Genomic DNA, 25,097 nt, shown 5'->3' on the forward strand with positions numbered 1-25,097 from the left:
AAAGTGATTTTAGAAAGGTAGAAAAATGCCTACATTATTGACATTCAAAGTGGTTATTTCCTTCTTGTGTTTAAACGTACAGGCTTTCTTTAAGGAAAACTCTCTGTCTTACAACTTTGCCCTGTTGTTCATACATTCCTCACGTATGGTAGGTGAGACAGTGACAGTAATAGGTCCATTTTGTCACTACATTTGGTGGCCTCACAGCACTGAAATTTAGTCACCGTTTTCTTTTGCCTCATCTTCCAGTTCCTTCTTGGATCTTATATTGTTCATATCATTGGCAGTTGTGTTGGTGGGCTGCATTTGGACTGTGGGCTTCTTGCTCCTTGTGATTCATGTTTGACTTTTCATCCCTCTAAAAGTTTCCTCTTCGTGGGGCACCTGAGTGGCTCAGTCGGTTGAGCGTTTGACTTCAGCTCAGGTCATGATCTCACGGTCTATGAGTTCGAGCCCTGTGTTTGGACTCTGTGCTAACAGCTCAGAGCCTGGAGCCTACTTCGAATTCTGTGTCTCCTCTTTCTGCCCCTCTCCTATTCACACTCTGTCTCCCTCTCTCACTCTCTCTCAAAAATAAATAAACATTAAAAAAAATTTTTAATTTTCCTCTGCCTTCCCTCCCCCCCCCATGTCCATTTCTTTCTTTCCATTAGCCATATCACTTGGGAACCCAGCCCTGTAGTTTTACCCCTATGTTACACATTTACTTCTTCAGGAATGAGATTATTTCAGTCTGTCACTTACTGTGTCTGACCCTGGACAAGTTCTTTCTCTCTGCTTCAATTTTCTCATTTGTAGAATGAGTGGAATAGACTGGCCATAGAAGGCTATTGTGAGGATTAAATGTTAATGTGTGAGAAGTGCTTAGAGCTAGAGCGAATGTCTGCTTTTATGTTCAAACCTGTACATCTGAGATTATTACTCTACAAGCTGCTCTTAACCCTTTTCCCAGTATGCCTTTTCAGTTACCTGCACATAATTCAGTTGAAGTATCTCGCTGAACCTGAAGTAGTTAAGAAACTAAGCAAAAAATCTTGTAACCCTAAATTCTCTGTCACTCTCATTTCCTATTTAGGTGATTCTTTCCTTTTTCTTTTCCATCATCCATAACCACTCGATAGGTCTGGCCAGTGACCATATTGTCTCAGATCCAATTCTTTCCATTGCTGTAGTCAGGCAGTCATTTCAGCAGGTCCCCCTGATACCAGGCATTGTCTCTTTATACAAATGATAAAATAGCCTTCAGCCTTTTGTTGTTCACTAGCCTAACCCTAGCACCTGGAACATTGCTTGGCATGTAACAGCCACTCAGTATCTGCTGGATGAAGAACTCATGTACTGTATCAGCCACCTCCGGTTACTTCCTACATTACGAAGTCTAAAGTCCCAAATCTTTCTATCAGGTTGCCACTGTTTCTGTCTATCTAGTCATTTCACATCATCGATTCTCTGTTCTACCTTAGCAAAATCACTTGCTATTTCCTGCTTACCTTGTACTAATTCTTGTTTTCTTATCGTTCCTATTTCTTGAGATGCCCTTTCCGTGTCCTGCCCAGAACACACTCTTTCTTCAGAATTTCTCCTCCTTTGCTCTGTTAACTTTAGTCACTCTTCTGTTGTGTGATGTCTCAGCTTTTGTTTGATTTTCAATGTGTCAATTTATACTTAAAATCTCTGGTGGGTTTGCTGTATCTGCTTACCTCAATTAGAAGTTTCTGGGGATCTAGGACAATGTTGGCTCTCTTGTAACCTTTTCTCCCTAGGGTCTTACACTCTTCCACGTGTTTAGTAAATGTACCTGCAACAACTCTGTGGACTGTGAAGATTCTTTTCTAGTAGTCCTTGTGAAGTCCTACAAAGGTGTGTTAGAGATCACTATTAGAGCAGTTTGTCTTTAGTGTAGAGATTTAGGGCTAATAAACAATGGAGGATTGGGAGTGTATTGTTCAAAACTCTGGGCCTACAGAGAAGGCATTCTGCTCTGAGCAGGTAATTCTGGGGTAATATTCAGCTGTGGGCTATATATATTGTCAGCAATGATTGTTTTTAATGATAACTTATGATCCCAGATATTTGGGGAGAAAATAACCAATAAAACTATAGCTTAAAGTGTAACAAAATCGTATCTGACTTCCCCTATTTAGTTATTTAGAGCATGTTTGTAACTCAGATTATAATTTGACAAAAGTGAGGAAAAGAGTAAATCAGAAAACTTCATGTTAACGAAATGCAAGTTACCTTTCCCAAAATATTAAAATATGGAAGCTAAGCAATACGTAGTCTGGATAGCTTATTTCCAGCATCATAGACATGAGTGCTGCCTGAGCTAGAATAAGAAGATGTGCCATCTACTGGCATCACTTCCATGGAATTTTTATTCTCACCGATTTAAGTCTGAAAACTGAATTTCTGACTTGTTGGGCTGAAGGGCTGAAGGGAAGACTGCATTCCAGGGGCACCTGTCTGGCTCAGTCAATAAAGCATGCAACTCTTGATCTTAGGACTGTGAATCTGAGCCCCACATTGGGGGTAGAGTGTACTTTAAAAATAAATAAATAAATAAAATCTCTTCCTTTATGATATTATCTTAAAAAGGTGGGGGAGGGAGAGAAATGAGTGAATGAATTGGCAGAAGATGCCTGAAATTAGCATTTTGTTTTTTTAATTTTGTTTTTTTAAGTTTATTTATTTACTTTGACCAAACTGACACAAGCAGAGAAGGGGCAGAGAGGAGGAGAGACAGAATCCCAAGCAGACTCCATGCCATCAGTGCAGAGCCCAATTTGGGACTTGAACCCACAAACCGTGAGATCACGACCTGAGCGGAGACCAAGAGTCGGACGCTCAACTGACTGTGCCACCCAAGTGCCCCTGAAATTAGTTTTAAGAAAAAGAGAGAAGGGGCGCCTGGGTGGCCCAGTTGGTTGAGCATCCGACTTCGGCTCAGGTCATGATCTCGCTGTCCATGAGTGAGTTCAAGCCCCACATCGGACTCTGTACTGACAGCTTGGAGCCTGGAACCTGCTTCGGATTCTGTGTCTCCCTCTCTCTCTTCCCCTCCCCCACTCATGCTCTGTCTCTCTCTCTCTCTCTCTCTCTCAAAAATAAATAAACGTTTAAAAAAAGAGAGAAGCCTGCTATCTATGGCATAGGGGCATTCAGATGTAAAAAGAGCCAAAGTACCTATTTGATTGTATGTTTGTTTTGAGATTGGCATGCACTCCTGTTGTAGCAATGTACAAAAGCTGCTATGACATCTCTAGTCCTTTTCTAAAGAGCTGTCTTTCAGTCTGGACATGGTTCTGCTTGCCATTTGACTGCTTTTGTTTGCAGACCTGCTATTTTATATCTGTCATGGCACTGACGACAAAGCAGCACATGCAAACCTGGAAACCACTTTAGAGATTTTCTCCTGCCTCATTTTGCTGAGTGAGAAGCGTATTTCAGGTTAAAGAATATTGCTTAAGGTTGCACAGCTAGTTAATAGCAAGGCTGGGAGTTTCATCTTGGTCTCTAGATTTCAAAGGTAATGATTTGGAATGGTGCTTCTCTAAAAGAATGTTTTTCTAGCAGAACAATTATGTAGATATGCTCTGGTACTTAGGCTGACCATACTGACCCCCCCCCCCTCCCCAGCAATATCAGTGGGATATATATCTGAGGTGTTTCCTTAATAGAGGTGATGGGTCTTTAGTGAACTCTCCATGTTCTCTCTCCTAGTTCTCCTGGTGGCCAGCCCAGCTGGAAGACACTAGTAGATTTCTTTGCCTCAGGACTAGGCTATATAAATAGTGAAGTTTGCACAACTGACTCTACCATTATTTATAAATAGTGTTGGTACTGCAACTGTGCTTGAAGTGTATCCATTTCTGCAATGTCCTAGCATTCGCATTAATTAGTGAACAACACAGAGGCTGAATGATATCTTTAAACACAGGGGCACTTGGGTGGCTCAGTCACTTGAGCATCCGACTTCGGCTCAGGTCATGATCTCGCGGTTGGTGAGTTCGAGCCCCGCGTCGGGCTCTGTGCTGACAGCTCAGAGCCTGGAGCCTGCTTCGGATTCTGTGTCTCCCTCTCTCTCTGCCCCTCCCCCGCTCATGCTCTGTCTCTCTCTCTCTCTCTCTCTCAAAAATAAATAAACATTAAAAAAAAAAAATTTAAACACAGAGGAAAGGGGAGATTCACGTGTGTTATGCTTGGTGACTGAATTCTCACCCAGCCCGTTTTCATGTAATTTAGAAGACAGAAGCCATGGTGGGCTGGTGACTGTTCCAGTCTCATTTTGGATGCCTTATATTTTCAGCCTATTGATAGTGGCCACAAAGTTCAGTTCATTGACTTATTTGTTCATTAATAAGTATTTCTCAGTGTCCCAACCCCATTCTCATTAGCCTGTGTGTGTGTTTTTTTTTTTTTTCTTTTTTTTTTTTTTAACGTTTATTTATTTTTGGGACAGAGAGAGACAGAGCATGGACGGGGGAGGGGCAGAGAGAGAGGGAGACACAGAATCGGAAGCAGGCTCCAGGCTCTGAGCCGTCAGCCCAGAGCCTGACGCGGGGCTCGAACTCACGGACCGCGAGATCGTGACCTGGCTGAAGTCGGACGCTTAACCGACTGTGCCACCCAGGCGCCCCAGCCTGTGTGTTTTGAATATGGTAGATGTTTTTATTTTTTATCCAAATTGATAATCAGCTGACATTAATGTTCCAGTTTGAACAAAGGACGTGATATGAATAACCTTGTAAGAAAACATTCAGTATGTATTCTTTCAAGCTTCCCAGGGGAAGTCCTGGTAATTATAATGCAATTTATGCTTTATAAAGAAATCAGCCATTAATACCTCCTTCTAAACCATAAATGATTTTTTTCTCTCCCCTGAGCTATCTGGTTATAAACTTCTTACCCCTTTTGTTCTTCCTTTTCAACCCATAACTTCTCTGTAACAGATTAACTAATTGGGGTTAAATAAAACCCCTCAGTCATTTTTGTGGTGATTGTGCAAATGAGGTTCATCTATAAGCCAGGAGCCAGAGCAGCTGGTAAGCTCATCATCTCCAGTTTGTGGTGTCTTTGACGAAGGACTTTTGGCTAAGTATTTAGGAAGTTGAGGCACTGAGGGAACTGCTCTGGAACACTGTGTTGGGGTGAATTGGGTTTAGAGATCTGTTTTTTGCTTTTTTGGTTGTTGTTAAGGTCGCTGATTTATTTCTTTAAAAGATATCCCAGCACAATTTGAATATCCCCTTAACTTGGTCCAAACACTAATAATATTAGTAAATTTGGATTCTGTGTGCTTTTTTTTCCTTTATCTTTTTTTTTAAGTTTATTTATTTTGAGAGCGAGAAAGCAAGCACCAGTGGAGGAGGGGCAAAGAGAGAGACGGAGAGGGAGAACCCCAAGCAGGTTCCATGCTGTCAGCAAGGAGCTTGATGCAGGGCTCGATCTTACAAATCGTGAGATCATGACCTGAGCTGAAATCAAGAGTTGGATGCTTAACCGACTGAGCAACCCAGGTGCCCCTCTTTTCCTTTATCCTCTTTTAATGAAAGTGTGAATTAGGTACGAAATGGCTTAGAAAACGTGGGGGTAAGGGGCTAGGGTCCTGGTTAAGGTAAGGTTAAGACCAAATAATTGGCCATGGGCCTTCATGATGATCTTTGATGAGCAGCTGGCAGTGATTGGCTTTATATATTTTTTCTCCTCTACAGTGGCAAGCTAGCAAGAGGCTTAAGCATTTTGCAGGGTATAAATAAAAATGCATTCATTGAGCTGAAACTCTTACTCATATCTTCTCTTTTTGAAGGTGCACTTACAGAGTGCTATGATGAACTGGGAAACAGATACCAGCTTCCAGTCTATTGCTTGGCACCACCAATCAACATGATTGAGGAAAAGAGCGACATAGAGACTCTGGATATTCCTGAGCCACCACCTAATTCTGGATACGAATGTCAGCTCCGTTTGCGCCTTTCCACAGGCAAAGACCTCAAACTTGTGGTCCGCAGCACAGACACGGTATACCACATGAAGAGGAGGCTACATGCAGCAGAAGGAGTGGAACCGAGTAGTCAGCGATGGTTCTTTTCTGGCAGACCTCTCACCGACAAAATGAAGTTGGAAGAGCTGAAGATCCCAAAGGACTATGTTGTACAGGTTATAATGAGCCAGCCTTTGCAAAACCCAACACCAGTGGAGAACTGATTGGTCCTATTGGCTGGTCCCCAGATCCCTCCCGCCCCTTTTTATTGTTGTTGTCATTTCCTACTCTATGGCGTGAAATTTATTTTCACTGCTCTGAATTCCGTATGAATGGATTTAGTTCTGAGGAATTACCAGTGAAAAATTCCATCTGTGATGGAGACCAACAAAAATAATTAATAAAACACAAAGAGCCAGCCTTTGAGACTCATGTAATTACAGTTTCTAATTTGTAAGGCAGTTAAAAAATAGATAACCATTTATTTTAAAATAGCCAACAACAATGTAATGACTGTATTTAAACAATTTGGACTGTAAATAGAATGTTATGTCCATGAAGAACAGCACCAAGCACCTTGTGAATACAGAATCAAAAAAAAAAAAAAATAGATTCAAGAAATCATCAATAACAGTTAAAAAACTTGAGCTTTTTAAAATGGAAACTGAAAAGAGCAGTATTCAAGGTTCACTTCTATTCTGGTCTTGATTCTTTGCTCAATAGTATTTAGCCATAAAGGAGTAGAGACTGGCAAATTGTGTTTTAGTATTGCTTTCCCCAACCCCCTATCTTGAGCTCCTTATTTACATTCACACTAAATTTTGGTGCCTTCCAACACATTGGTGGCAGGCACCCTTCTGGAACACTAGGCAATAATTTAGTGCGGTCAGATCTCTGATTTTCAGCTGATACTCACTTGAAAAGTCACTTGTCCATTTGCTGCATAGATATTTTGAAATGTCTCTATGATGAAGCTGTTTTTATATCCAGGCTTAGAAGGTCACTACAATGTAATACCTTCAATTCATCTACCTACTGTGCTTGGGACTTTTCAGCATGTTCCCCCAAATGCACTGGGCCAGGGAATGCAAGGAATCAAGGGCAAGTGTTCCCACTATAAGACAATAAGGTAAATTCTCTCTTCTCCCCCACTCTGCAGGAAGGGTGTAAGGAAAACCCATTGTATCTGTGCCTGGGAGAATTGTGCCTATTTTCAGTCTTTAAGAGAAAATTTCAACTCCTAATTTACTAGTATGTTTACGGACATCGCTTAAACATCAGCAGTGAGACCAAATGATGAAATATTGCTTTATATGTTAGTGCTTTCCAGTTCACTGTTACCTCTACTTGTGGTGGATGACAATTTTCCTCTCTCATCTTTCCTAGCAAAGAGTCCAGTTAAGAACCATCTGCAGATTAGATTAGAAGACAAAAAAATCTGATGAGAGTGCCTGATTCTCTCATACTATGACTGGAATAAAGCTGCCAAGGGTTATATTTAATTTGGAGCCTTTTCAAAGTTCCACAAATGAGAAGGGGGCTATCCCATAATCACTGTAGCCCCGAGCCTCGGTGAGATGGCAAGGTAGAGGCAGGAAGGTGCTTATACTGCTCTCCCTGGAAAATGATCAGACCTCCACACCTATTTGGATGAGAAGCACTATTCTTATTAATTTTAATGGCAAAATGAAACTGCTAATTCAATGTAAAGTTTAAAATGGCATTAAATTTCCTATAGCCTGATTAGATATAATATCTGTAATTGTAACTTCTGTTTCTGAGAGCTTTACTTCCCTTTCTTTATGCAATCATCTTAAAGATTGTGGCTACATTTAATTTAGGATTGCTAATAATTGAATCTAAATTCAAGAGACAATAGCAGCGTTCATTCCGAAGGAGTATTTTGATATTTGAAGGTAGAGGTTTGAGGGTATTTGACTGTAACGCCCTGTCATCGAAGAGTTTCGTTGTCATTTGTGTGCCACATTGACTAATAGCAACATCTCTCAAAGTCAGACAACTGGAAAAGTGTTCAAACCTATTTTTCTTAAGTTACGTTGGGTGATATCATCAATAATCTATGGTTGGTAAGAAGTTTTCTTGTTTGTTTAGAATTTGAGCTCTCAAGAATTTATTTTGTTTTAAAGGAAAATATACTTTGCATAACAATTTTCTGGGCATGTTTAACTAACCTGGATGAGAAAACCATGGTGCTGTTTAATGTAAATAGATTGATATAAGATTGGACCAATACTTGATGTGTACAATTTTAGTATGTAGGGTTTTTGTGCTTTTTTTAAAAAAAAAAAAAGATTCAATTTTTCTCTTTGTCTTGGCTTTTATTCTGGGTTTTTGTTATTCTCTACAGAAGGGTAATCTGCCTCATTCTAATGAAACCTCTAAGAAGGTTTTTCTTCTTTTGAAAAACCTTACCTCAATAAATAACAAGTTCATTATCACCAGACTTTGGCTCTGCTATGCCAAACCATACATGGTCATTTATAGATATGCTTTATCTTTCACGTTGAAATCTTGGTCTAAAGTAGGCTGTTGTGTTTTGTTTTTTTGTTTTTTTTTTTTCCTCTCTTTTAGAGCTAGAGTGTGAGTAGGGGAGAAGGGCAAAGAGAGAGAATCTTAAGCAGCCTCCATGCTCAGTGCAGAGTAGCAGAGCCTGACACGTGGCTTGTTTCCATGACCCTGGGATTGTGACCTGAGCCGAAATCAAGAGTCAGATACTCAACTGACTGAGCCACCCAGGCGCCCCAGCTGCTGCTGCTGTTTTTTTGTTTTGTTTTTGTGTTTGGTTTTGTTTTTTTGAGTCATAATTCAGAACTCATAATTCCGTTTTCTAGAAACAGTGAACTTTCTTACCCGTTTGCATCAAAGTGGCAGGTTTTGATAATTATTTTATTTTTTAATTTTTTAATGTTTATTTATTTTTGAGAGAGACAGAGCACAACCATGGGAGGAGCAGAGAGAGAGAGGGAGACACAGAATCTGAAGCAGGCTCCAGGCTCTGAGCTGTCAGCACAGAACCCGACACGGGGCTCAAACCCATGAACCATAAGATCATGACCTGAGCTAAAGTCCTACGCTTAACCAACCAGGCCACCCAGGTGCCCCTAATACCAGGCACCCCAATTAATCTTTTATTCAAAATAGGTGATAAATACACATGGAGGGGAAATCCAAACATACCAAAGTAATCTATCCATTCCCTAGATATAACAACTCTTACCACTCTTCTGGGTATCTTTAAAGATGCTCTATCACAGCAGTTCCTCAACTTGAGCATGCATCAGAATTACCTAGAAGGCAGGGTGCCTGGGTGGCTCGGTCATTTGGGCTTCCGACTTCGGCTCAGGTCATGATCTTACGGTCCGTGAGTTTGAGCCCTGAGTCAGGCTCTGTGCTGACAGCTTGGAGCCTGGAGCCTGTTTCAGATTCTGTGTCTCCCTCTCTCTCTGCCCCTCCCCTGCTCATGCTCTCTTTCTGTCTCAAAAATAAATAAAAACAGGGGCACCTGGGTGGCGCAGTCGGTTGGGCGTCCGACTTCAGCCAGGTCACGATCTCGCGGTCCGGGAGTTCGGGCCCCGCGTCGGGCTCTGGGCTGATGGCTCGGAGCCTGGAGCCTGTTTCCGATTCTGTGTCTCCCTCTCTCTCTCCGCCTCCCCCGTTCATGCTCTGTCTCTCTCTGTCCCAAAAATAAATAAACATTGGAAAAAAAAATTTTTTTTTAAAATAAATAAAAACATTAAAAAATTTTTTTAGAATTACCTAGAAGGCATATTAAGACACACATTGCTGGACTTTTCTCTTGCGAGTTCCACATTAGGTCTGAGTGGGGCCACAGTAATTTGGTTTTCTGAACATTCCCAGGTGCTATTGTTGCTGGTTGAGATTCACACCGTGAGAACCACTGTTCTGGTGTACCTTGAATACATTCACCCACCCTACCCTGTTTTTTCTGTAAATATGCATAAATACATATACTATTCTGCACCTTGATTACTCTTTAAAATGATTAATCTTGGATCTGCATCATCCCTCTTACTCTACTGTCTGGGGTACCAGTTATTTCAGACTAAATTTGGTCAGTTTGGCTATTTGCAATCTTGCTGCTGTAAACCATGCTGTCGTGAAATGTCCTTCTCTATAGTTATGTCTTGGTGCCTATGTATGTCTATAGAATGCACTCCTGAAGAGAGAATTGCTAGATCGAAGAGTCTGTACATTTAGAGAGTAGAAGCACAATTGCCCTCCAAGTAGATTTTACCAGTTTAACACTAGAGCAATATGACTGCTTTTGTTTTCCTATATACCCTAACCAACATTTTGATCGTTGACAATCTAAGTGAAAATCTGTGTCCTGCGGTCCTACTTTGTATATTTTCTTTGAAGTTTAGCATTTTACTCTAGGCCTTTTTTTCCCCCCTGCAAATTGTCTGTTTGCTCATATTTCTGGTGCATTTTGGTCCTTATCCTCTTGATTTGTAAATATTAAGGAAATTAGTCATTTTCTATCCTGTATTACCATTTGTTTTTGGTTTGGGTAATTTACCATGCACAAATTTTAAGTTTTCCTTGGTTGGATCTATCAGTCTTGTGTTTTATGGCTTCTGGGTTTTCTTCTTTACTTCAAAAGGTATTACCCACCTGGATTATAAAAGTTTTTTTCTCATGTTTTTAATATGTTTTATGGTTTCATTATCTGGAATTATTTTGGTGCAAGGAATATAGTACCTGCCCAGATTTATCTCTTTGTTTTTGTAGGTAGCTAGTTAATCCCACTTTTCCTGATACTACTTACTGAATAATTTTCATTGTTCTTTTTCCCATTGATGTGGGAAAAATCACTCTTATTTTATGGCTTTTTAAGTTTGTTAGGGTGTGTATGTACATGAGCGGGGGGCAGGGTGGCAGAGAGAGAGGGAGGGAGAATCCTAAACTGGCTCCACACACGGTGCAGAACCTGACGCCAGGCTCAATCCCACGAACCATGAAATCATGACCAGAGCTGGTATCAAAAGTCAGTTGCGTGGGGTGCCTGGGTGGCTCAGTCATTTAAGCATCTGAGTTAAACTCAAGTCATGACCTTGAGTGGTTTGTGAGTTCAAGCCCCACACTGGGCTCTCCCCTCTTTGTGAGGAGCCTACTTCAGACCCTCTGTCTCCTTCTCTCTCTGCCCCTCCCCTGCTCATACTCTCTCGCTCAAAAATAAATAAACGTTAAAAAAAAAAGTCAGTTGCTTAACTGGCCACCCAGGCACCTATTTATTTATTTATTTATTTATTTATTTATTTATTTGCTTGCTTATTTGTTTGTTTATTAATTACAGAGAGCACAAGCTGGGCAGGGGCAGAGGGAGAGAGAGAATCTCAAGCAGTCTCCATACCCAATGCAAGAGCCCCACACGACTGAAATCATGACTTGAGCAGGAATCAAGAGTACGACACTTAACTGACTGAGCCACTCAGGTGCCCCTTTTCACGGTTTTTAAGACTATCCTTTTTTAATGGTCTAATTGAACTATATAACTAGCAAATATATCTGTGTCTGCCTCCAACTTTCAAATGTTATGATTTAACATTTTTATTTACAGAAAAGAAAGAAGAGTGTGGCTGATAACCTCCCTTGCAGTAACTGGCCTCCTGTGATTTCTGTTCTCTGGCTCTGTGAAGGGAGTTCACGTAGGTAGCCCCATTTTGGCAGGTGTCAGCAGAGTTGATTTGGCCTTTTCTAGTCTCTGTCTTTGGCATGAGGCAAGTGATAACACAAGAGGGCTAAGGACTAGTGGAAGAGAAATGATTTCACTTTGCTTAGCTTCCTCTAAAATTCTTTCCTCTTCGCGGCGCCTGGGTGGCTCAGTTGGTTAAGCGTCTGACTTAGGCTCAGGTGGTGATCTCACGGTTCGTGAGCTTGAGCCCCGCATCGGACTTTCTCCTGTCAGCGTGGAGCCCACTTTGGATTCTCTGTTTCCCTTTCTCTCTGCCCCTTCCCCACTCACACTTTTTCTCAAAAATAAATGAAAATTAAACATAAGATGATTTCCTCTTTATAGCTGATACAGTTTGTGGAGGAACCCGTCCTGTGGTGCTGGGTTCCGGGGCTGACACTGTAGTCCTCTCCCCAGCCCAGCCTGCCGTTCTCCTGCACTGCAAGTGCGGCCGCTCTGCCCATTGCTTAGGCTCCCTGAACAACACGTGTTTTGCTGACCAAGGAATTCTAATCTAACTATGACATAGAATATAGTGTGTTAACCACCACCCAAAAAATACGTAAATGTACTTGGTCCAACCGGACACAGTGGATTAACTCACTGTGGAAATAAACTTAATTGAAGCATCTACATACACATTTGTATTGTTATTATTTTTTTATTTTTTTTTTTACATTTATTTATTTTGAGAGAGAGGGAGAGAAGGAGAATCCCAAGCAGGCTTCGAACTGTCAGTGCAGAGGCCTCCCCACCCCCGATGCGGGGCTCGAACTCACAAACTGTGAGATCATGACCTGAGCTGGAATCAGGAGGCAGACGCTTAACCGATGTAGCCACCCAGGTGCCCCATACACAGACATTTTTAAACACTTTAAATCCCGGTGTGCTTTGGTGCCTCTGTCGGTTAGTGACCGGCTTCAGTTCAGCTTATGGTCTCATAGTTCAGGAGTTCAAGCCCCACATCGGGCTCTGTGCTGACAGCTGAAGCCTGCTTCAGATTCTGTGTCTCCCTCTCTCTCTGCCCTTCCCCCACTTGTGTTTGCTCTCTTTCAGAAATAATAAACATTAAAAAAAAAAAAGTTTAAAAACTTGAAGTCCTGTAATGTAATTGAGAAAAAAAGTTCCAAAGTAGACGTTGACAGATTGTTTTCTTTGTTGTACCCCTAGTCCCCAAAGTGTCACTTTACCCCTGCTATTGAATTTTAGTTTTTATACAGAGTTTCAGTTGGGGCCCATCAGAGCTGAATGCTCAGTTTCCTGATTCCATTCTTAAATTGCCCAATTTATGAAAATGCTCTTAGGATTTCTTAGGGGTGCCTGGGTGGCTCAATTGGTTAAGTGTAGGACTCTTGATTTTGGCTCAGGTCATGATCTCACAGTCATGTTGGTCTCTGCACTGGGTGTGGAGCCTGCTTGAGATTCTCTCTCTCCCGCTCGGGCTCTCACTCTCTCTCTCTCAAAAGAAATAAATAAACATTTGTTTTTAAGGATTTAAAAAAATCTGATAGTTGGATCATGTACCTTTTATTGTCACCTAATGATATCCAGGGAGGAGGGAAAACTCATTCCTGAAACTTTAGTCATTTGATACTCACTTTAAATTAACTGAAATAGGGGCACCTGCGTGGCGCAGTCGGTTAAGTGTCCGACTTCAGCCAGGTCACGATCTCGTGGTCCGTGAGTTCGAGCCCCGCGTCGGGCTCTGGGCTGACGGCTCAGAGCCTGGAGCCTGCTTCCGATTCTGTGTCTCCCTCTCTCTCTGCCCCTCCCCCATTAATGCTCTGTCTCTCTCTGTCCCAAAAATAAATAAACATTTAAAAAAAAATCTTAAATTAACTGAAATAAATAAGTTATTTTAAATTTTAGTTTAAAATTTAGTTAAAATTCAAACCAATGAACTTATCTTCAACTTTCCCTTCTCCCTTCCTACCCCCATTCTGAAATAGTTAAAGGTATAGTATCTTCATTGTTTTAGAGACTGTGTCTGTAAAAATCACATATGCCATGGTTCCTTTTTATATATCTCAGGACTGTTGCCCTTGGAAAATAGGAAAGAGAAACCTTTCTAAGACCTCATTATAGTTTCTCCTCCCAGAACTCTGTGTAGATCTTAAGGCTGTCTGGTAGCAAAAGCTATCTAGGATTCCAGAAAAGAGGCAGAAACCTATCCCAAGATAAGCTTATTGGCAAGAACCTTTGAAATGATGATGGATTTCCAGCTGTCATTTTCCAGCTAAATGCCAGTCTCTCAGTTCAATACTCTGTGTCTATGCAGTAGTATCTAAACTGTTTGCCAGAGGGTATTCTCCTTGGGGAATATCTGCAAACTTTTCACCAAATCAGAGGAAGAGAGAAGCATTGTTCTGAGGTGCTTTGTATGTTAAATACAGAGTGTGTTCATGGTAAAGAACTTGATTTGTGTTCTTACAAGTTTGACTTACCAGCCACAATCTTAGATAAGCAGTATTCTTTTCTGTTGCACGTTGAAGGTGATTTCTGATGGTTATTAGGTAATGAAGTTTGGATGCCTTATGGTTGGTTATAATGTATAACTGATCCTTAAGAAATTCCTGGTTTATAGTAAATGAGCTGTATTTCTTTAATTGCCCAACTTGTTCCTCTAAAGTTTATGGTAGAAGGAAAGGTGGTAATTAGCATTGTGCAGAAGGGGATTCAGAGCCAGTGAAATCCTGGCTTGAAATTTAAACAGAATCTGCTAGAACTGAAGTCAGTTACTCCGATCATTTGCTCTGAGCACGGGCATCTAACTGACCTTGAATTTGAATCGTGGTCCTACCACTGGCACACTATGTGTTTTGGGGAAAGGTTGTTAATTTCTCTAGGCCTCAATTTCCTCACCTGTAAATTCTGGATAACACCTGATTCACAGGGTTATGAGTATAAATAACTTCATGCGTCTAAAGCACCTGCCTAACCCATAGCAACTACTTACTAAATGGTAATTATCACCATTAATATCACAGTGCAGTCAGGGACGCCTGGGGGCTCAGTCAGTTAAGCGTCCAACTCTTGATTTTGGCTCAGGTCATGGTCTCACAATTCTGTGAGTTTTAGCCCCGCTTCAGGCTCTGTCCTGACAGCTGGGAGCCTGTTTGGGATTCTGTTTCCCTCTTTCTGTGCCCACCCCTGCTTGTTCTCTCTCTCTCTCTCTCTCTCTCTCTCTCTCTCTGTGTGTGTGTGTGTGTCTGTCTGTCTCTCAAAAATAAGTAAATAAACATTAAAAATATATATATATCACAGTACATTCAGGTGGGCGGATTCACAAGTCCCATACTAAAATCATTTAAAAATTATTCAAGGCATTACTTATACAAAAAAATAAAATTATACAAGGAAATGTAATAATTATTTTACCGTAGTAGATTTGTACAGTTGCTTAAGCACCTAACTTAGTAATTTAGGTCCTAGGAAGAACAAGCCCCCTATATCCTTAAAAGTCTTGGGGCCCCTGGGTGGCTCAGTTGATTAAGCGTCCAACTCGTGATTTCAGCTCAGATCGTCTCAGCGTTCGTGAGATTGAGCCCCATGTCGGTCTCTGCGCCGACAGTGCAGAGTCTGCTTGGGATTTTCTCTCTTCCTCCCTCTCTCTCTGCCCTTCCCCTGCTCACTTGCTCTCAAAATAAATAAACTTTTTTTTTTTTTTTTTTTTTTTTAAGAGGAAAAAATGTCTTTCCCTTACAGGTAGAGGCACTTCACCAATTTGAAGTGTCTTGCATCCAGGTGGTTTTAGCTTAAGGATTGAGAGAATCGAAAGGATTCTGAGAGTATTGGACAACTAGTGAACAAACATTGGAAAAGTATCATTGTCTTTCAGCTGCTTAGCTCCAGCCAGTGTTTGTAATTATTTGGATATACAGGGACCTTAGGAGCAGTGTTGATCTGAAAAGCGGCAACAGAACTGAGACATGTGCACTTCACGTTACATTATTGTGGGGTCAAGAAGTTATTAAAGTATTAACTTGCTGATCGAAGAGCACGTATTTGAACCTTTCATGTGTAGAGGTCAATGTAAAGATACCCACTTCGATCTTCTAAATTTATTTTTAGGCATGTTAACAGCTGTAATTACTTACATTCTACTTTCAGATCTATTTGTAAAAGAAGACTGTTTGGAGCTCACGTTAACCTGATGCTGTGTTTTCTTTTTGAGCAGAGCCTTTTTCTCTTTCTTTCTCTTTTTCTCATTCTCTTTCTCTGCTTTCTGCCTCTCCTGGTATTTGTCCATGGTGAAGATAGTAAACAGCTTAAATTCCTTGTAATTAAGACGCTTTTGTTGGGGGAAAGAAAGAAAAATTATTTCAGGAAGGATTTGATACTTTGTTTCAGATGACTACAGGATTGTAATCATTTCTCATTTAAAAACTTGGAAACTTGAAGAGGCTCAATAATTAGGACATAATTATAGTCTGATTGTCGTCTAGGAGCCAGGAACAGAGAGTGTATTGTAGACTCCAAAGGAGCCATGGGTCACTTTCTTACTTCTGCGTCCAGTCCAGACGCTTCGGGCTGGCATCCAAGGTTCTACATAGTATCATCCATCTTTTTCAACCTTAGCTCCCACTCTCTTCCCTGCCATAGACTCCCTCTTTAAATAGGCAGGATTCAGGGTCTTTACCATACTTGTGTCCTCTTTGGAGTTTGCTCCTGCGTTACCACCAGAGACTTTCTTCCTTTCTACTTAGTTAACTCTATACACTCTTTCCCCAATGTCACCTCCTGCCATATTAATCTAGTTACTTCTCTGAACTTCTAAACAAAATTTTCGTCTCTAACCTTCTGTAATTTTGCATCTATATGCTATAACACGTATTCAGTCCTCTCTCTTCACGGGCCTATAAATCTCTGGGTTTTTTTTCCTGCTCCCAGTGCCATGACACGCTCAAACAGGATTTCCCCATCTTCCTCCCCACTGTGTCTATCATAGGCAGTAGGACATTGTCTCTGCCTTTGGACAGAGAGGCTTCCAGGGAATCACACTTAGGGAATCTGTGCTTACACGGTCACCTGTGATGTCAAAGTCGTGGTAGAGCTCTTTGAGTTCCTGTTTTTTAATATTGAAGAGAAAGTTGTACATGTGGAAGTTGTCTGCACCAATTCTCAGCTCCCCCTCCAGGTCAAGCAGCTCAAAAACAGGCCGGGAGTGGCGGAAGATAAACTGCTCTTCTAAGTGATTCTATTGAGAGAAGAAATACGTAATAAGATGAACAGTGTTGTTGGTGCTACTTTCAAAACTTGGGCTGCATCAAGAGTAGTATATTCACTTATCCATTTCCCAGAGAACTAAAAGCAAAAGGCAAAGGGGTGCCTGGGTGACTCCGTCAGTTAAGCGTCTGACTCTTAATCTCAGCTCAGGTCTTGATCTCAGGGTCATGAGTTCAAGCCCGCATTGGGCTCAGTGTTGGGTGTGAACCTACTTAAAACACAAAAAACCAAAACGCAAAATCCTAGGAGCTCAGGGTTGAAAGCTTTCTATGGTCCAGGTGGCAAGTCCTGCTTCAGCATCTGCATTCAAGGGGAACTTAAGCCACCTGCTGTGATCAATTCTGCTAGACAGAACCCTTGTCACTAGAACGCATTTCGAGTGAAAATCTGCCCATGAGACATCACAAGATGTTAAGATGATGAACACAAAAGTTTCCTTCCCAAGGGGGAAGTAGATAAATACATACCGAGAAAGTATATATAAGGTAAGGTGGGAACCCAAAGAAGAACGTGTCTCATTTCCATCTTTCATTCCCTTCAGAAAATTCTCTGAGAGAAGGGATCATTGAGAGAGTGAGGCACTTGGGATTACTGGTGACTCTCTAAGAAGGGCAAGGATGGACATGCCAAGGAGAGAAGTGATAGAGTGAGATCTATCTTCTGGAAGAGGGTGCAGGAGGGCTAAAGATGGGTGGGGCAGCAGGCGAGGGAGGCTGGCTAACTTGGGAATTTCTAGGTTATAAATGGACAGTTTAGGAACCAAAGCTAGTTCTCTCCACGTTTTGTTCTTCCTGTTTCGAGTGGAAGGAAGGCAAAGTCTGATGCAGTCTTAGTTCACTGCAAGTTCACCTTCAGCAAGATGGCGGCAGCAGCCACGCTCTGCATCCTCTGCCCCAGATCCTGACTTGTTACTCACCTGTTGTGCCAGCAGTATGCAGACCAACATGTAGAACTGGTCAAAACCAATCTCGCCCATAGCATTCCAGTCCAGCATGTTAAACACAATCATGATCTGCCTCTGTTTCCAGTTAGTCACATGATGAAGGAAGTGGTAAAACAGCACATCTGTTAAGGTGGGGAGATGCAGAGATGGATTGTTCCGAAACTGTTCCAAATGCTAAACAAGCGGGAGCCACAGAAACGGTAGCAGCTGTTGGAAGCTTGCCCACCTGGGAATGAATAGTCATGGTAACACTGTTTCTGGCTTTGTCACTGTTCCTTCCACAACGCCTCCAGTCGTAATTGCCCTTGAGCTGTGTGACAAAGCACTGTGCCCAGATTTGTGGGGAAGGAGATAGTAGATTGGGCTTGATTCTCCACCCCGGCTCCTGCGCTCGACTGAGCAGACAGATGTGTGTCCGTAACCAGTAAAGGGCATGGAGTGCTCTTCCTACACGGAAGAGGTTAATTCTCACTGGGAGCCCAGGACACTTTCTTGGAAAAACTGACATTTTGCAAGGGTCTTTCACTTGAGGTCATCAAAATGAGAAATTTAAAAATCATGTTTAGAAAAGTACCGGGGAGCATGGATAGCCCAGTCAGTTAAGTGTCCGACTTTTGATTTCAGCTCAGGTCATGATCTCAGGGTCGTGGGATTGAGCCCTGCATGGGGCTCCGCACTGAGTGTGGAGTCTGCTTAAGATTCTCTCTCTCTCTCTCTCTCTCTCTCTCTCTCTCTCCCCCCCCGCCCCTCCCCCGCTCATGCATACACTCTCTCTCAAAAATAAAAAGTATCAGTATTCCTCATGCTTCTATAAAGCAAATGGATTTGGCTATGGGGGAAAGAGCAATCACTGAACACGTTAGGTTCTAGGTGCTTTAAATGCCACATTTCATTGAAGCCTGACAACCCTACAGGGAAAGTGGTATGATACTCGTTTAAAATAAGCCTCAGATAGTAACTAGTCTATTTCAGTACTTGTGTGACTGTAATGAGCATACCGTTCACTTGAGAATCTTGTAAAAATACAGATTCTGATTCAAGAAATCTGGTGTTGGACTGAGTCTACATTTCTTTCTTTTTTTTTAAGTTTATTTTGAGAGAGAGAGAGCGTGTACACACGAGTGGGGGAGGGAGAGAGGGAGAGGGAGAGAGAGAATCCAAGCAGGCTCCGAGCTGTCGGTGCAGAGCCTAATGTGAGGCTCGATCTCATAACTGTGAGATCATGACCTGAGCCGAGATCAGGGCCAGACATTTAACCAACTGAACCACCCAGGCGCCCCCTGAGTCTACATTTCTCGCAAGCTCCCAGGTGATATGGCTGCTGCTGGTCCGTGGACCCTACTTGGAGTGACAGAGCTGGGATTCAGAGTCTGTCTGACTCTGCCTTGCTCTTTCCATAGTGATGCCATATCTGTTGCAGATTAATTAATACATATGTATTCAATCATATACAGAGAAAAAATACTGTAATTTAAAAAAAAAAAAACAAGGAAGGCATTTGCCAGAAATTCTACTCACTAATCATCTGTCTCAGGGAGTACAAGATGGAAGAAACCAACATGGTGACACATTTATATAACAGCATGTGGCTTCCAGATTGTGTATGCAAATCACCCATGGTAACCAGGGATTTTGAAGTGTAACTTTGTGAATATGTGATATCCCTTTACCCGCTGATTCCAGAAACTATCTCTTGCATAAAATGTGGCTCTAATAAATACATAAAACATGTATGTCGTTTGGAGTCCCAGCTGAAGAGCATAGTGAACCAGTCATCACAATGTCATGATTTTTTAAACAATTTTTTTTTTTTTTTTTTTTTTTTTTTTTCTTTTTCGACGTTTATTTATTTTTGGGACAGAGAGAGACAGAGCATGAACGGGGGAGGGGAAGAGAGAGAGGGAGACACAGAATCGGAAACAGGCTCCAGGCTCTGAGCCATCAGCCCAGAGCCTGACGCGGGGCTCAAACTCATGGATTGCGAGATCGTGACCTGGCTGAAGTCGGACGCTTAACCGACTGCGCCACCCAGGCGCCCCAACAATTTTTTAATAGTTTATTTATTTTGAGAGAGTGCACAGGACAGGGAGAGAGAGAGAATTCCCGGCAGGCTCTGCATCATCAGCATGGAGCCCAATGTGAGGCTCAAACTCACAAATCGCAAGATCATGACCTGAACCAAAACCAAGAGTTGGACGCTTAACTGACTGAGCCACCCAGGTGTCCCCACAGTGTCATGATTTGAGAAGAATCTGATGGTCTCTTGATGTTCCTTCCCCACACCCCACCAGGTACGAACACGTGGGAATAACACATTATGTATATACACAGTGTTTTTTGTGTAGTTGCTCCTGGAGAAATGTTTTAGTGTGGGATATAGTAGCTACTTAACAAATACTGTTTTTAAAGCAGTTGGCTCGGGGCGCCTGGGTGGCTTGGTCAGTTAAGCGTCCAACTTCAGCTCAGGTCATGATCTCATAGTTCACGAGTTCAAGCCCCGCCTTGGGCTCTGTGCTGACAGCTGGGAGTCTGGAGTCTGTTTTGGATTCTGTGTCTCCTTTCTCTCTCTCTCTCTCTCTGTCTCTCTCTCTCTGACCCTCCCTCACGTGTTCTCTCTCAAAAATAAAAAAACATTGGGGTGCCTGGGTGGCGCAGTCGGTTAAGCGTCCGACTTCAGCCAGGTCACGATCTCGCTGTCTGTGAGTTCGAGCCCCGCGTCGGGCTCTGTGCTGACAGCTCGGAGCCTGGAGCCTACTTCGGATTCTGTGTCTCCCTCTCTCTCTGCCCCTCCCCCGTTCATGCTCTGTCTCTCTCTGTCCCAAAAATAAATAAACGTTGAAAAATAAATAAATTTGAAAAAAAAAAAAAAACATTAAAAAAAAAAAAGCATCTGGCTCTGGCCCACTCAAGTGTCCAAAGCCTTATGTCACTGCCTCCCTGGAAGGCAAAACTTAAGGCTGTTGCCTTCACTCTGTCAGGTCACTATCCAATCCCTTGGTGACCAGAAGACAGGAGTGTGACTTTATCTCTCAGGCACTGCATCATCAGGGAGTGATTTTGTTACTAGGGAGATCAGACTTCTCAGCAAATATTCCAGTGAGATTATGAGCATAGGCTTTGTGATCAGAAAGCCCTGGGTTTCAGTCCCAGCTTTTCTGTTTACAGCAAGGTGCCCTACACTTGCCTTATCTAGGTCGGGGTTAGTGCAGAGATTTGGTGGCATACTATGTGTACATCTGTATGTAAAGAGAAAAACTGAGACATGAAATTATGAGAAAATGAAGGTGTCTTTTAAGCATTTTTTAAAGATTGTGTAAACTCTTAACAAATCTTTACGGAAGAAACACCTTATTCACAAATGGCATTTACTTCCTTCAGGTCACGAGGAATGGTTAGGATACGTTGCTTATACCTGGTCCTTAAGAACAAAACAAAATGAAACAAGCTTAAAGTATTTTAACTGGTTTATTAGTTTATGCATTCAAAGGCAGGGTTGAGATTGTCAATACTTGGTCACAAGTACCAGGAATTAGAAGGGATCCTGCAGATTACTGACTCAAACCTTCCATTTGACAGATGAGAGATCTTGTTAGGGGGTCTTAAGGGCTAATGCCTGAATGGGACTCAGCCCCCAGGAATAATTATAATAATAACAAACACTAAGTTCTTACCATGTGCCAGGCACTGTGCTAAACGTTTTCCATACATTATCTCATTATCTTTTTTTTTTTTTTTTTTTTTTTTTTACTAGGAGCCTCATGTATGGACGAGGAAAATGATACTCAAAGAAGGTGATGATACCTTCTCCAAACCACCAAGGAGCGCCAGAATTTCACCCCAGAGCCCGCAACCTTCTCCCCCTCCCGCAACCGCCCCCAGTGTCAAGTCTCAGTTGGCCATTTTTCCCTGCTTTCTCCCTGCTTCACTGAGAGGTAAAATGCATCTCTGTTAATCAGGCCGTTCCCAGCTCCGCAAGTGACCCTGCACGTTAGTTAAAAACCAGGTGACATCTCAGAGCAGACGTGGCTGAAAGCACTGACCGTTCAAGGTGTTGTTGTGGTGCACGTCGAGAAGGTGAAAATACTCCACCAAGACCTTCACGTTCCTCACGGATAACAGGCAGTATATCTTGTCCAGATAGAGGTACCACAGAAACGAGCCCTGCTTCAGTTTCATCGTGGCGCTCGGGAGGCCGAAGGCACGGGCGACCTGGAACAGAGGAGGGTTCTGGAACTAGAATGCTGGCTCGAGAGAGGCTCTGGGAGTAGGCAGAGACATCACAGGAAGCAGTCAGTAAAAAAATTAAAATTGCTTCCTCCCAGTCCTCTGGCCTGGCTGGTAGTATCTGTGGTCTTAAATCTCTCGCTACCTTGGTTTTTCCTCTGCCACCACATCACCAGTCGTAACCGAAAATCACAGACTGTTTAGAAATGAATGCGAGAACACTCTCTGCTTACACTCTGTCTCTCTCTCAAAATAAAGACCCCCACACACACATTTTTTATTTATTTATTTAAAAAAAATTTTTTAATGTTTTCATTTATTTTTGAGACAGAGAGAGACAGAGCATGAACGGGGGAGGGGCAGAGAGAGAGGGAGACACAGAATCCGAAGCAGGCTCCAGGCTCCGAGCTGTCAGCACAGAGCCCGACGCCACGGGGCTCGAACTCATGAACTGCGAGATCATGACCTGAGCCGAAGTCAGACGCTCAACCGACTGAGCCACCCAGGCGCCTCCTCTCCCCTAATTTTTATTTTTATTTTTTAATGTTTTTATTTATTTTTGAGACAGAAAAAAATTTTTTAGAAGAGTCACGTGCTCCACTGACTGAGCCAGCCAGGTGCCCCAAGGCCTGTTTTTTTCTTTCACAAAATTTGTAATGGAATTTGCAAATACTGTATATCACAAAGTAAAGAGATTGGTATAAAAACCTACATGCAATCAGCATCCAGCCTCAACAATTACCAACTCAGGGCCCATCTTGTTTCATCTCTATTCCCCATCCACCACCACCACCATCAACTGGATTATTTTGAAGCAAATCCCAGACATAACTTCTCATCTGTGAAGATTTGAATATATATTTCAAAAAGAGAGCGACTCTTTTATTTTTAACGTAACCACCTATCACTTCTATACCTAAAACCAAACAGCATTCCTTAGTGTCATCAAATATTCACTCGGCATTCAAGTTTTCCTAATTTTCTTTAATTTTTAAAATTTTTCTGTATTAAAAAATTTTTTTAAACAAATCTTAATTCATGTGAGAGAGAGAGAGAGAAAGAGAGAGAGAATCCCAAGCAGGCTCCATGCTGAGCAGGGAGCCTGACCCAGGGCTTGATCCCACAACCCTGGGATCAGGACTTGAGCTCAAATCAAGAGTTAGACACTCAACCAACTGAATCACCCAGGCGCCCCTTTTTAGATTTTTAATAGATGATTTATTTAAGTCAGGAAGCCAAACAGATCTAAGTATTACTTTAGTCTGTTTCTTAATATCTTTAGGCTCCTCTTTTCTTTCTTTTTCTTGAAATTTATTTGTTGAAGAATCCAGACTGTTGTGTAGAAGAAAACATTCTGGTTTTTGCAGATTTTCTCTCCAATGTGTTAACACATTCCTCTGTCTCCTGTATTTTCTATAAACTCATGGTTAGGTCTAGCATGAAAGCTGGTTTTAGGGAAAGACCAATAAACACAGATAAACTTTTGCCAAGTGTGATAAAAAGACTTCTAAAACTGAGAACGAGGAAGGGAACAATTATTGATGTGGAAGAGTTCAAAATACATATAAGAATACTATACACAGCTCTAAAAAGCTAAATTAGGGGCGCCTGGCTGGCTCAGTGGGTGGGGCTTGTGACTCTGGATCTTGGGGTTGTAGGTTTGAAGCCCTATGTTGGGTGTAGAGATTACTTAAAATCTTCAAAAGCTAAAATATCTACGTCCAATAAATATACACCGTGAGCCACAAATATGAGTCACGTACATAATTTGAAATTTTCTAGTAGCCACATTTTTTTAAAAAGTAAAAAGAAGTGAAATTAATTTTGATAACATTTAACCCAGTGTGTCTGAAATGTTATTTCAATTTGTAATCAATATACTTTTTAATTAGCTATTTTACAATTCTTTTTTCGAACTCTATTGAGATTCAATTGACATATGACACTGAGTGAAAAAAATTTTTTAATGTTTATTTATTTTTGAGACAGCACAAGTCGGGGAGGGGCAGGAGAGGGAGACAGAGGATCTGAAGTAGGCTTTGCACTGACAGCCGCAAGCCCTATGTGGGGCTCAAACTCACGACTGTGAGATCATGACCTGAGTGGAAGTGCGATGCTCAACCGACTGAGCCACCCAAGTGCCCCAACATTATGTGAGTTTAAACTGTACAACATGCGGGGCACCTGGCTGGCTCAGTTAGTAAAACATATGGCTTTTTTTTTTAATGTTTATTAATTTTTGAGAAAGAGACAGAGCACGAGCAGGAGAAGGGCAGAGAAGGAGAAACGGAATCCGAAGCAGGCTCCAGGCTCTGAGCTGTCAGCACAGAGCCCGATGCAGGGCTCAAACCCATGAGCCATGTGATCGTGACCTGAGCTGAAGTTAGATGCTCAACCGACTGAGCCACCCAGGCACCCAGAGCGCATGACTCTTGATTTTGGGGTTGTGAGTTCCAGCCCCACCTTGGGCATAGAGTTTACTTTAAAAAAAATGGGGGTACAACAGCTTTACTAGTCTTCTGAAGAATCATGAAGAGAGGAAACTCTCCAACTCATTTTATTTGTCTAATATTATCTGCATGCCAACACATGGCAAATCAGTATAAGAAAGGAAAGTTACAAATCTCACTCATGAACATAAATGCAATAATTCTAAAGAAAACATTAGCAAACTAAACCCATACACATAAACACTGAGAAAAAAAACACCCACAAGTGAATTCTTCCGGCACAGAAAAATAATCCCACGTGGAAACACAGAAATTCAGGAAGGGAACAAGAGCACCAGAAATTGAAAATGAGTGAGTAAATCTAAATGAGTATTTCCCATATACGACACTAAAAAAAATAATGTCATATGAGGACTCTAGCTGCAGGTGCCCTCAGAACTCACCAGGAGCTACCAAGGGAAAGATCTGCTGCCGCTGGGAGGAGGGAGAAGAAACCGTGTCATATTTAACCGCATGTTTCCAGCGTTGTAGTCAGAGTGAGTGCTGCTAGCTACTGTA

At 41.9% G+C, this 25,097-nt stretch overlaps 2 protein-coding genes and 1 long non-coding RNA gene across 4 annotated transcripts in view; 2 read left to right on the top strand and 1 right to left on the bottom strand.

Moving 5' to 3' along the window:
* Positions 1–8,302, top strand: part of UBTD2 (ubiquitin domain containing 2) — a 65,477-nt gene extending 57,175 nt beyond the window's left edge. For both annotated transcript variants that reach the window (XM_045501408.1, XM_045501418.1), the window contains exon 3: positions 5,807–8,302. In XM_045501408.1, the coding sequence (XP_045357364.1) occupies positions 5,807–6,204 (398 nt within the window). In that variant the 3' untranslated portion in view covers positions 6,205–8,302. The remainder of the gene's footprint in view (positions 1–5,806) is intronic.
* A 2,974-nt stretch (positions 8,303–11,276) lies between these two features.
* On the top strand, positions 11,277–22,360 carry LOC123610605. The gene is made up of 2 exons (XR_006718220.1): positions 11,277–11,457; positions 21,617–22,360. It is a non-coding gene; the product is annotated as an uncharacterized LOC123610605 (long non-coding RNA).
* EFCAB9 (EF-hand calcium binding domain 9) lies at positions 15,743–22,041 on the bottom strand. The gene is made up of 4 exons (XM_045501431.1): positions 21,906–22,041; positions 17,839–17,987; positions 16,717–16,893; positions 15,743–15,987 (listed from the first exon to the last, which is right to left on the bottom strand). Exons 1-4 carry the CDS (start codon positions 22,039–22,041, stop codon positions 15,790–15,792), a joined length of 660 nt encoding a protein of 219 aa, XP_045357387.1. The 3' UTR covers positions 15,743–15,789.
* Positions 22,361–25,097: the final 2,737 nt, after the last annotated feature.

Source organism: Leopardus geoffroyi, chromosome A1 (genome assembly GCF_018350155.1).
Source record: "Leopardus geoffroyi isolate Oge1 chromosome A1, O.geoffroyi_Oge1_pat1.0, whole genome shotgun sequence".
NCBI lineage: Eukaryota > Metazoa > Chordata > Mammalia > Carnivora > Felidae > Leopardus > Leopardus geoffroyi.